The 11,877-nt window shown below is 43.0% G+C and overlaps 3 protein-coding genes across 3 annotated transcripts in view; 1 reads left to right on the forward strand and 2 right to left on the reverse strand.

The window, feature by feature from the left end:
• The first annotated feature begins 304 nt into the window (after nt 1–304).
• On the forward strand, nt 305–2,276 carry il17d (interleukin 17d). The gene is made up of 2 exons (XM_070838175.1): nt 305–633; nt 1,833–2,276. The coding sequence occupies exons 1-2, from the start codon at nt 326–328 to the stop codon at nt 2,158–2,160; spliced, it is 636 nt and encodes a 211-aa protein (XP_070694276.1). The 5' UTR covers nt 305–325; the 3' UTR covers nt 2,161–2,276.
• Nucleotides 2,277–4,208: 1,932 nt separating this feature from the next.
• eef1akmt1 (EEF1A lysine methyltransferase 1) lies at nt 4,209–8,194 on the reverse strand. Its single transcript, XM_070838446.1, has 5 exons — nt 8,040–8,194; nt 6,606–6,847; nt 6,431–6,513; nt 4,784–5,073; nt 4,209–4,677 (listed from the first exon to the last, which is right to left on the reverse strand). Exons 2-5 carry the CDS (start codon nt 6,750–6,752, stop codon nt 4,544–4,546), a joined length of 654 nt encoding a protein of 217 aa, XP_070694547.1. The 5' UTR covers nt 6,753–6,847; nt 8,040–8,194; the 3' UTR covers nt 4,209–4,543.
• Nucleotides 8,195–9,536: 1,342 nt separating this feature from the next.
• xpo4 (exportin 4) overlaps nt 9,537–11,877 on the reverse strand; it is a 58,123-nt gene continuing 55,782 nt past the window's right edge. Inside the window, exon 24 of the mRNA XM_070838586.1 lies at nt 9,537–11,169. Within this exon, the coding sequence (XP_070694687.1) occupies nt 10,972–11,169 (198 nt within the window). The 3' untranslated portion in view covers nt 9,537–10,971. The remainder of the gene's footprint in view (nt 11,170–11,877) is intronic.

Genomic DNA, 11,877 nt, shown 5'->3' on the forward strand with positions numbered 1-11,877 from the left:
TACTAGTTTCTAATTCTGAGGGAATAAGTGCTCCTGGCGACGCCGTGGACGTGTTGTGCCAAAATGTTTCCGCGCTTTCACTGGCGGCGCGCCTGTGCTTCGGTTTCCAAGTCGAGACTGTGGACTGTTCGCCTGCCGCTGACTCTCCGACTCCTCCGACATTTTACAGGATTATATCAGAGGAAAGTGGCCTAAACAGCGCTCACCTCTGTTCTCATAACCTGCTGGTCGTCTTTAAGGGAACATAAGAGCAGCGCAGGCGGTACCACAGCGCGCAAAGACGCTTTTTTCTGATCAGCATTTTGGCACAACACCGCGCACTGTGATGGCGCATCGGATCCGCGTCCTGCTGCTGCACCTGGCCGTGCTCCTCCTGCTGGGCTGGTCGGCCGGGAGCACCCGGGTCCGAAAGAAGGCCACCAGGACCCGGTCCTGCCTGGACCTGCCGGAGGAGATCCTGGAGCAGATGTTCGGGCGGCTCTCGGTGGGAGTGATGAGCGCTTTCCATCACGCTCTGCAGCTGGAGCCGCAGGACAAACTCAACCGGAGCTGCCCGAGTACCGCACGGACCCCGGCCGACGGCAAGACCCGCCCCCCGGTCAACCTGCTCAGCGTGTCCCCCTGGGCCTACAGGTGAGCTCAGGTGCAGCGTTAAAGGGGTATTGCACCCTTTGAAAAAGCTTGGAAATCACTACTTTTACTTACGTTGACTTTTATTAGACTGGAGAAAAGTAAAATATTGATAAATTGGCTTTTACTCCAAATCTTTAAGTATTTCCTCATGACAATGTTTCCATAACTTGTTGAGCTGTTTCTATTGTTAATAATGTAATTCAGTGTTGGTATCAAGGTTATTTTAACACTTGAATTACAGTGAAAAGCCTCCTGATCAGATCAGCTTCATGACTGACGGACGTCTTCAATCAAAACAACTTATAAAAACACTAATATCAGACATTTTGCTCTGTAATCTAAGTATAAAGTGAGAGTAATGTGGTGTAATACTACACCTGTTAACAGGCTGCTCATTCAAAACAGGTACATTATAGCTACAGAACATGTTTTTATTTGCTTCTATATTCAAAAATATGACAAATCTACAAATGTAAGACTTTCCAAGTCACTTATTTTTGTCACAACACATGGAAGTTTGAGTGTAAATAAGGTTTCTTTTGGTCAGACACAAACTAATTTTGACACATATCAGTGTGACATATCCGTTTATTAGGTGATAAAGTGATGCATGATGTCAGAAGCTATGGAGGTCCATTTCTATCATGGTGATGGGGAAAAAAAGATCCTGTCCGTCATTTTTATGGAAGATAATGTCAAAATAACGAGACAGTATCCTAAAATACTGGTTTAGTATCTCAAAAGTGACTTCTTTCTGTATTTATTTTGAGATCGTCTCTCCTTATACTCAATTAGAGGATATTTTTTTCATCACAGTGGTGAAAATGGGCTTCCGTGAGTAGATTAAAGTAAATCCTTCAAGATTTTAATCAACTGAAGGAAAAATCTAACCAGTCTGAGCAAAGATTGTACTCTTTATTTCCATGTATCACTTTAGCATCATTACTGTGCTGTCTGCTGGCTTCAGGAGCTTTCTGTACTCTTGTTAATTAGTGTTTTAATTTAAGAAAACCAACACTGTGCAACTGCTGGCAAATTACACAAGAACTGAAAATCTGTTTCTTAGAAAGTTTGCAGGAATATGTTCATTGTGCTTAAGCTGTAATTATGTCATCCTGAAAGCATCAATCAGCTCAAAGAGTCTCAAATCTGTTCCTGCAAAGGAAAAATGTGTTGAATTATTGTTTTTGTCTTTGCAGGATCTCCTACGACCCGACCAGGTACCCCCGCCACATCCCAGAGGCCTACTGCCTGTGTAAGGGCTGTCTGACGGGGCCCCGCGGCGAGGAGAGCGACCGGTATCGCAGCACGCCGGTCTACGCTCCGTCCGTCATCCTGAGGAGGCTGGGCTCCTGTGTCGGCGGCCGCCACTCCTACACCGAGCGCTACGTGTCCATCGCCGTGGGGTGCACCTGCGTGCCGCTGCTGGAGAAGGAGCGGGACGGCCGCAGCAGCAACCAGAGTCTGGAGGGAGCGGAGCCCAAAGCGAGGGCCCGACCGCTCGCCTCGACGGGAAGGAAAGTATGAAGGCTGCGGTTCTCCAGAGGGCTTCTCACGCTGCCTGCTCTCAGTCCCTTCAACACACTCAGCATTAATCCAGACTAAACCTGAGCTCAGTGCTGCACAATCTTAGTTCCTTTAGTTCCCCACATCTTTAAGTTGTAGTTTGTAGTGTAAACTCAGCACTAACCTGCTCCTGATCAGGGCCAGATAGTCCTGGGAGCATAAGACTGTATATAAGAAGTGGACGTAGCTTCTGGTTCTGAAAAGTGAAGCCAGTGCGACTCTGCTGGCTCCAAACTGAAGTCTGATTGGATGGAAGTCAGTGAGAAAATGTTTTATTAAAGTAGGGGAGGCTGTAGGGCGGGGCTACACTGTGACTAATCAATCAGAGGCGGTCTTGAACGTCACTTCTGGAGCCAAAAAAAACAAGATGGCGACGCCCGTATAGCTGAACAAGAGGCTTCAAAAAGGCGGTCCACACACCAATGTGTGGCGTCACAGCTGTTACGTCAACTTCTTATATACAGTCTGTGATTTGGAATCAAACCTTCAAGCTCTGAGGCAAAACCGTGTGATTAAAACAGCGGCGTCCAAAAAGACTTTTATCCGTAGACTTGCATTGTAAAAGTGATGTCTGTCAGTCAGTGGATACACTGTTATGAGCATCACAACACACAAAATAAGTAGTTTCACCATCAGAATTTGATCCATTCGGTCCGATAACATTTGGAAAGTCCTATTATCCCCATTCAAGTTAGCGGAGGACTAACAGGAAGTTAGCCAGCTCAATTCAAGTCAATGCACCACTGAGCACCTTTCATAGGAATGAATGAAGCCTCCAACACTGTTTCCAGGTCTCTTAATAGATCCATGCTTGGAGTGTGAGGGTGTTTTAAGCCCATGGTAAAGGGAGCTATTAGCCCCGAGCTAAGTGCAGCGTGAAAAGCCCTCAGATTGGATCCACATTTGGACTTTGGACAAACGAGGACTTTGTCTGTTTTGGTCTCTAATTGGATTGATTATGGCACCTTTTGGACCTAAACTGTGGACTCTTGACTACACTCGTGAACAGAGATGTAAAATTGAACGAACAGCAGACTGAATCTGCAGAGAAAAACCTCAAAGACACAGCAGGTCTCTCTAAACCAAGCACAGCCATCACCTGCATGGATGGACACAACTAGTCATTTGGGGGGAGCAACTCTTTGGAAATCAGAGCAAACAAAAATGTACCCTTATAGAATAAAGCGCCCCAATGATCTGGTCAACAACGCCACCTACTGGTGTAAAAAAATAACATCTGTTAAATTATTCTGACCCACTTTAACAACCTGTCTTCAAAACATTATTGTAATTATCAGAAATCTGTAAATCTGTGACTTTTGTTGACACTGCAGAGAATCGGCCCACATCTCTCAGTAACTGTACAACAAAAACTGTAGCTCTTGTATGTTTCAGTCTCATTCAGGATACAGACACTGGATCCAGTTTCAAAATCCCAACATAGACTGGATTAACGGCATCAGGGGGGGTAAGAAAATAAACACGCCTACTACAAAAATACAGTCCTTCCTTCCTTCTTCTTGTTGTTGTTGCTGCTTCTTTCTCGTTAGACGTCGATCAACCTCAGAAGGCTTCGTACAGCAGCCTTCAGAGGCTGAGCAGTGACCCACGTGGTGAGTACGCTGAGCTTTTGAGTGTAAAACCGGTGAAGTTACCCTTTAATTCACTGATATAGAACAATCAATAGATCATTCAGAGTTTATAAAATAACAGAAAATAATTACACCTGTTTTCTGAGAAGATAATTAAATTAAATTAATTTTAAAATATCAGGCACAGAAAAGCAAAAATAGGGTAAATGTGGCTAAGCTCTGGTGTAGAACATAGTACATTTTGTGTTTAATGTGTCCTACCATTTGTATTTGATTTATTATTCTAACCCAAACTGCGACTGAAAACCAATCAGATTAATGCCGGTGTGGTGACTTTGATCCAGAAGAACTGGATTCAAATCCTGTGTGAAAAGTAAAGAACATTAATTTATTTGTAGTTACTTTGTTAACTTCCTTTATTATTTATTAGGTTTAGGAAAGTAATAAGTCAACTACAAACATAAGTAGGGTACATTAAACAGAAAATATACTCTTTATAATGGCCATTTACATCCATTTATAAGTTAACCAAGTCAACAAATCCTTAATCAAAGTCCAGCATCCAAACCAGTTGCTCAGTGAATCCATCTGTGGGATTTATTGTTCTCAATACCAAACAGCATTCGTCTGGCTATTTGGAAAATTAATTGGAGCGTCTAATTTTCCAAACACGTTAAAGTAAATAACCATAAATAATCTCCACTTTCTGGTCGAGTCCCTTCGTCCCTGAGTGTCGGTTCGGTCCGACGTCCTCAGCAGGACAGGAGGACAGACGGGTAGTTGACGAAACAGCGGAACTCGTTGGACAAGTTTCTGTTGTGTCGAGGAAGGAAGTGACACATTTTGACCTCCAGGAGGCTGCAGGCCACTTTGTCCATGATGGCTCCTGGAGAGAGAGCGAGAGAAGAGGGGGAGAGAGAAGTTTAAATCCACATACATCCACACACGCACATGAACACGCGCACACACACACACACACACACTCCTCTCACCTGTGCACAGCAGCACTTTGCCTTTGCTCAGGTACTTGATGGTTTGGGCCACTTTGCTCAGACACTCCTCCGACAGGTACGGAGGGTCTGCGATGACGATGTCGAAGCTCCGGGGAGCCGCGCTGGCCGCCAGAGAGAGCGGCTCATTGTAGTCGTAGAAGATGAAGTCGTCCCCGTAGGCGGCGAAGCGGCGGTCGTACTCCAACACGACGGCAGACACCCGGTCCGAGCCGTCCACCACGCCCTGCTTCAGCTTCTGGTACACGCTGGGGGCGCTGACGCACGCTATCCTGGGGGCAGAAGGAAACATGGTGGAGATGAAACAGACAAGCAAATGCTAGCATTAGCTAACTTCAGCTAACTTAGGTTTCAGTTAAAGTTGTCAAAGCTCCATTTGGACAAGATTAGCTAGCTAGAAAAGCTAGCTTCTGGTAATGTTATACTTGTTAGAGCCCAGTTTTTAGCTGATTAGTTTACATTTTGGCAAACTGAAGCCATTAAAACTGTGCCGAATAAACTATTAGCAGTTCCTGTTTGCAGTGTAGCAGCAGACGTACAGACAAACATCACTGGATGACTTTGGTACTGAAGAAAACCTAAAAATGTGATGAATCTCAAGCAAATTCTGAAGCGTCTGTTTTTCCTCCATTTTCTGTGTGTGTGTGTTTATGGATGTAAAATGGTGATTAAAGTTTAACCAAACTGAAAGATGCACAGTGTGTCATGTTTTGTGTGTTAATTAGTAGTTCAATTAAAGGTAACTGCTCCAGGAAATAAATGGAGTCAATGTAATGTCCTCTGAAATGATGGAGAGGTGACGTCCTACATATGTTTCAGCTCGACTTGACTCAGTTTGGGTCGTTTTCCCTGGCCAATCAGTGGCCTGCAGTCTGGTGATGTCACATTTTCGGCTCGACTCAGCTCGCTTGGAGCCCCGGCAGAGCAGGTACTAAAATAGTACAGGTACTCAATCAAAGAAAGGGCCAAAATTTAAAACAGGGTCTAAATTGTGGGCCAAACAGGCTCAACATTTAGTGAAGACTCTAAAAGTGACTCTTTTATTATAGTATATAATATAATAATATATATTTTATCCAGAAATATGAATTTAAACAAACTTCAACAACTTTTCCTCAATAAAAAACAATTTTTAATCTTTTTTTGTACTATCCTCATGTTTTGTCTCTTAGTGTCGTCTTATATTTATATTCTTTAATTACGGCCACATCAGCTCCACAAACAAGACACACAGGTTCACCTCTGATATCGACAAACAGGTAAAACTCTGCTGAGAAAGTCTCTGTTTTCAAAGTCCACTTTTCGTTTAGCCATTTATTTTTTGGGGGGGGGGGGGGTTTAGCTTAAATGTCACTATAAAGGCGCTGATGATGCATTGATCTGGACTTGTGCGGCAGCTGTTCAGTGCATTGTGGGATTTGTAGTATGAGAGGTGGAAGTGCTGTTTACCGACGGGCCGTTCTTAATAGTCACATGAAATGATCTCGTGGGCCGGATATAATTGAGTTTGACATGTCTGGCCGAGTGGAAAAGCGGCAATAGTGTGATCTGGAACATTTTTGGGAAACATGTAACAGAAATACAGAAATACAGAAGTACCTCTGTGCGTGCGTGTGTGTGTGGTTTTACCTGCCTCCCTCTCCAGCTTCACGGACGACCTCCTCAGCCAACCGAGTCGCCGTCTCGTCGCTGTACCAGAACTGGCTCATCCGCTGGTGGACAGAAACACGACAACATTAAATCTTTAATGCACAACACAGAACAGATCAGCGTCGGCTTCTCTGTGTCCCGTCGGCGAACTCACCCAGTCCTCCTCTACCGCTCCCACGGCGAACTGGGGCGCCGGGGTCGTGCCGTGAGCCGGATCGGTCCTGGTCTCATTGTAAAACTCCTGCAGGGCGGCGAGAGTGTGAGCGGACAGCGTGGGAGCGTCGTCATCGCTGTCGCTCATGGCTGACGAGGAGGAGGAGGAGGAGGAGGAAGAGGAAGAGGAGAACCGCTGTCCTGAATGGATGAATTAAAGCCTTTTTGATGGGAACTGAAAACCTGGAAATAAAAGAGAAATATTGTTATTGATGATAACTTGTTGCCCAAACTAATAAACTAATGGTGAATAAATGGTGACTTCCTCTCTGACTGTTGCTTTCTGTCCAATTGGACCATTTATCATGTGATTTTACACAAAAAACAGCAACATGAAAATACTATTTATACAAGAATATCAATAAAAATCATTATTCTAATATTGTGAAATGGGCTTTTATCATTATTATCATTATTGACCACACATACAGGGCTGGACGAATGATAAATTGACTTTGAAGATTTGTTCATCCATTACTTTGGGCTTTTTGAGGCACTGTTTTGTCACACTTTCTCTTTTAAAAGGCTCTAAGTATCAATCACCATCACAGATATTTTAAATGATTATGTTTCTGTCGCCCAACTTAATATGAGAGTATTTAATAACAGAAATTATTATAGAAATGGACGTAGCCGCCATGACGTCTCCCAGTTAGTTTATAAACTGCTGCCTCAAGTTGAGTATTTTCAAAGATCTGGTGATAAAAAGTATAATTCAGCAACTTTATCTATCTGTCCATTTATCTATCTATCATCTATCTATCTATCATCTATCTATCTATCTATCTATACACACACATATACATGCAGATACATATACACACGTATACATACATATAGCCATTCATATATGTACATACACACATAAATATACGTGTACATATATGTACATACGTATACACATACATATATATACACACATATGTATGTATATATACACAGACACACACACACACACCACTGCAGCTTAACATTTTTTTGATTTTGGAGCCAGAAGTGACGCAGGTCCCCTGCTTCCTCTGATTGGTTAAGCTACGGCAAGACCTGCCTCTGATTGGTTTGTTATAAGTTAGCCCCGCCCCAAATAACACCCCTCTTCCTGGTGTATCTTCCTCTAAATGGACCATAGTTTACTAAAAGAACATCCTGCTGTGCTGAAGAAGACAGTAAACTAGAGACCGAGAGCAGAAACTCATCAGGAAAATGTTCACTGAGCTGATAAATCATTTCCTCATTGACTTCCATCCAGTCGCCCCCTGCTGGACGTTAGAGAGAACAGCTTTGACAGTGGACGTGTTGCACCTCTCTCCACTAAAACTACCTTTTATTCTTCAGTTATTTTACACCAACGTTTCACCACATGTGGGCTAAATACCTGGGGGTTGGATGAGAGCAGCTCGGGTCCCGCACCGGTCCAGTGAACCACTTCTTTACCGCTGCTCCGCCGTCAACCGCCGCAGGAATTAATCACGTAGAGAAGCTCCAAGATGGCGGCCGCGTTAAAACGTCTCCAAACAGCAGCTGCGGTGAAAACAAAGTGCCCTAACAGCACACAGTCTGCGGCTGTAACCATGGATGTGTCACACACATGACCAGCTCACAACACTTCCGGGGTTGTGAGCACATGGGTAGTCGCGGATTGATGACGTAGTCCAGAAAGTACGGCTCGTCAGGAGGGACAAAAATGTTAGAAAATGTTAAACTGACAACTACATATAATCTTTTTTTATATTTATGGTTCATTTATTTTATTTTGTGCTTTCTCATTAAATTTTGTTTTATTCTGCTTAATTTACCCCCTTTTATTTTCTTTTTCTGTTAAAATAATTTGTTTATTCTAGATGACAGAATTTATATGAATATATTAATACAAATGTCTGTTTACAGTCAGTAATCTAAAGTTTGACATAAAGAAGAAACAAAAAAAAAATTGTGTTTAATTGCTGGGAGATGAAATAGGGACGATCAATAAATTACCATTTAATTCACAAATAACTGAATGAATAAAATTATTTAAATCAATAAATTGACCATCAATAAATAACCATTTAACAATAATGATATTAGTAAAACCAATAATAAAATATATAAAATACTATAAAATTAATGCCAATTCTGATTAAAAAATGTATTTAAAAAGGAGCATTATCAAAAATTAATGTAGTTACATTTAAATATAACTTAATTAAAATATTGAAACTGATTCAAAATTTTAGTGAATTAATTTCATGTAGCAGCACTTAACTTAAAAAATGTTTCCTCCTCCTGTTAATGTGACTGAGACTCAAAATCAACACCACAAATTATTCGTACACAGTAAAAATAGGACATTTCTTTATAGCTGATTTTAGCTTTTAGAGCAATAAAATCCAACATACAAATATTAGTATAAAATAGAGATAAATGTGTAGAAATAAATCAAATGAGTCACAGCCTCAACTTTACACTGAAGCTAAAAAGAATCATGAATGATATTTTATAAAGTGTAAAGTGTTAAATCCTTTTGTCTTAAATAGTTTCTCTCTTTATTCGACATGGTGACACATTAAAACTGTCAAAATAATCAATACCTGTGAATCTAAGCTGATCAATCCTGGAGGTTCTTCACCCTGAATCCTCCTCAAGTGGACTTTTGTGTAATATTTGGTTTTTAGAGGAGGAATAAAAGTCACCTGCTGCAGAGAAAAAACATTAAACTTTGACACAAACATTAAAATATTTTAAATCTGAGTCTATTTAGTTTTCACTCCTCATGGAAGTGGATATTTTACCTCCAGGGTTCGGCTTCGGTTAAACCTCCTGGTGGTGGAAAGAATAAATCAGAAGCAAATAAAAGACGTTACAGCAGACAGGACACGTGTGAAGGAAGATGCAGAGGCGGAAAACATTTTATACAATAAGTTTATGTACAGTTTTACACTTCATTAACAAAAACAGCCGCTCTACGATAACCAGGATAGTTCTCTGAACGAGGAGGAGGAGGAGGAGGAGGAGGAGGAGGAGGAGTCCGCCGTGGCTCTGCTCCTTTTTATTTGGTTTGTTATTGCTGTCCTTCTTCAGAGACTCGGACGTCTCTGCTTCGATCCAGTGTGTGTTGGAGAGCGATCGGTGGACGTAGAAAAATACTACTAAAATTAATCCGCTAAACTTTCGAGGCCGCGTCCACGTCGGCCTTCGTCTGCGCCGCTCGGAGGGAACGACGTCGACACTACGAAGATCCAGAAGGAGGAGGAAAAAATAATAATAATACCAAACTGCTAAAGCTGCTCCGTCTGCGGCTGAACTCATGCGACTTTCAGCTCCTCCACATAAAAACACTTCAGCCATGTTTTCCTGTTTCTCGCCGTCTGTGGTGCGAAAACATTTTCTATATATTTATTTTTTATATATATTCGACTTTTAGTGAAACACAATCTGATTTTGGTTTTTCTGGCAATCAAACAAACAAACGCCGTCCCGGGACGTTTGGTTCAGCGACCCCGAAGATGCGCAGACAGCCGAGGCGGCCATAACTTCGCTGTCATGGCAACACTTCGCACATGTGTGTGTGTTTTTGTGTGTGTGTGTGTGTGTGTGTCCACTGTATTCTTGGCGAATGGCAGGCACAGTCATTATTTGCTGTCGGCTGATTCACACACACACACACACACACACTAACAATCAAAACAAAGGCACTCTGGGAAGGATTGGGGTGGCGTGTGTGTTAAAATGAAGTGTGTGTGTGTGTGTGTGTGTGCATCGGGGGGAGGGGGGGGCATGTGGGGTGGTTGCCATGACATTGTTGAAACAAAATGGCTGCTCTAAATACAAAATAAAAATAAAAATCACACTGGAAAAAAAACAACTTGTCCTTTTGTCCTTCAATCTTAAACAACAGCAACCTTAAACGTCACTCTGTGTGTGTGTGTGTGTGTGTGTGTGTGGCCTCCAGGTACACGAGGAGGTGGCGGAGCGAGGAAGGAGGACGCCGTCGCTCCACCCCTCGTCGGTGCGGCTCCGTCGCTTTCAGTCAACAGGGCGGGATCCCCCGGCTGAGCCCGTCTGCTCTGCAGTTCAGTCTCCATGGTTACCACATCATCATCAGCATCAGCATCATCATCGTCGTCGTGGTCGTTGCCGGGCGGGGAGGAAAACAAAAACAAAACAAAATAGAAATGAGATGGATCCCCGGCAGGTAGAGAGACAGAGCGTCCTCGCGGCGTCCCGCCGTCTCTTCTACCCATAGTCCTCAGGGACGAAGCAGAGGGTCTCTGATTGGTTGCTTTTCCAAAAGAACGATGATTGGAGGCGGAGCCCGTTTCCAGTGGTTATTTCACGCACAGCAGGCCGCCCACGTTGGCCACGAACTCCTCCAGGCTCTTGAGGAAGGCGACCTTCTGCTTGCGGTCCATGGTGGGCGGCGTGCTGCTGGCGGTCAGCTTGTTGAAGGCGTCGGCCAGCCGCTGGTAGATGACGGCGTCTCTCTGCGAGGAGAGCAGAGTCTCCACCAGCTCCGAGTACTCCGCCTGCCGGAGGGACAACAGACCGGTTCACACACCGTGGTCAAAAAACATTAACGACTACACAGAAGCCGCCTCCGTTGAAAAGCTGCTCCGCCCCCGTTTCCTGATGTCATGATCAGGTGATCAGGTGACCAGGTGATCAGGTGATCAGGTGATCAGGTGACCCCCCACCGCCATGTTTAATGTCTAAACCTTATATAAAACACCTTAGATATTGTCTCATGTATATAAAAGCCCTTATATGTGTCTCAAACATATAAAAGTTATCATACATCTTATATAAAGGTATTTATAGTTCTATATAAAAACTGATGATAAATAAAATAAATTGGAGCTTTTCACCATCACAGAGGAAAAAAGTCCTTCATCTATTTTCTTGTTTTATCTTTAAATCTCTTCTATGTTTTTGTCCTTTCGTGTCGTTTGTGTGAAAAGATGCTGCAGTTGTTGTTTGTGCATGAAAACTGTTCAATGAATTGATGTGTCTGTCTGCTGATCAGAGGAGGAGGATGATCAATAGTTTTGATGGATCTGTGATCTGGTGCAGTGGTGCAGAACGACCACCGGAGGGCGCCGCCGGTCACAACATGTCTCCTGTTTGTTCATACTGGGATACTTAAATATAATTGGATGACAGTTTTCCTCAGTGAGCCTGTTTGTGTCTTTAAACTAGTTAACTAGTTAACTAGTCAGTTAGTTAACTAGTTAACT

This window comes from Pempheris klunzingeri, chromosome 10 (genome assembly GCF_042242105.1).
Source record: "Pempheris klunzingeri isolate RE-2024b chromosome 10, fPemKlu1.hap1, whole genome shotgun sequence".
NCBI classification, from domain to species: Eukaryota; Metazoa; Chordata; class Actinopteri; order Acropomatiformes; family Pempheridae; genus Pempheris; species Pempheris klunzingeri.